The following is a 663-nucleotide window of genomic DNA, read 5'->3' on the forward strand; positions in this document are numbered from 1 at the left end:
AACTGTCGGACTTCACTCACCGATCTTCACCTCTCGCCGCAACTCTTTGTCTGCGCCTTCGCTCGTCTCCACGCCCGTCTTTGGTAGCAGTGCGTCCGCGTCGTCATGTCTTCCGGTACATGTGCTTCCATGCGTTATTGGTCCTTTCCCCTTTGCAGACTCTCTCCTCTGTAGACAGCAACCTTTTTGTCGACCTCACGTCCTCGCCCGGTTCGTCTCCTCGTTCTGCTGTGCGCGGCGCCCCTGCCACCGTGTTAACCATGGAGCTAGCCGATCCTTCGTTGGACCTTGCCGGCGTGCGGGCCTGGCTGAGTGCGCTGCAGCAGTCCATTGACCAAGTCGAGGCACTGCGTGAACTTCGCTTGGATCATGCGAACTTGCGTCGCGAGTTCCTGGCTACACGACGCCGTGCAGAGGATCTGGATCGTCAGCTCGCCGACGCGGCCAATGCTGCGTCGCCGTATGGACTTTTTTTGTCAGCTCAAATACGACTTGGTCCGCCACCAGTTGGAATCTACCCAGGCGAAGCTCGTTAAATGCCTGGATGCGCTGCAGGAGCGTTTCGACAATTCTCACGAGCTCGAGGCTTGCCGTCTTCGATACCGTAACTTGAAAATTCGCCACGACGAAGCAGTGTCCGAGTTCCAAGACCGGATCTGCACG

The 663-nt window shown here is 57.8% G+C and overlaps 1 protein-coding gene across 1 annotated transcript; it reads left to right on the forward strand.

Annotated features, from left to right (window-relative positions):
- Positions 1-260: 260 nt before the first annotated feature.
- PPTG_12964 (hypothetical protein) lies at positions 261-536 on the forward strand (the record flags this gene model as incomplete). The annotated part of the gene is made up of 1 exon (XM_008908659.1): positions 261-536. One exon carries the CDS (start codon positions 261-263, stop codon positions 534-536), a length of 276 nt encoding a protein of 91 aa, XP_008906907.1.
- Positions 537-663: the final 127 nt, after the last annotated feature.

This window comes from Phytophthora parasitica (genome assembly GCF_000247585.1).
Source record: "Phytophthora parasitica INRA-310 unplaced genomic scaffold supercont2.31, whole genome shotgun sequence".
Lineage (NCBI taxonomy): Eukaryota > Oomycota > Peronosporomycetes > Peronosporales > Peronosporaceae > Phytophthora > Phytophthora nicotianae.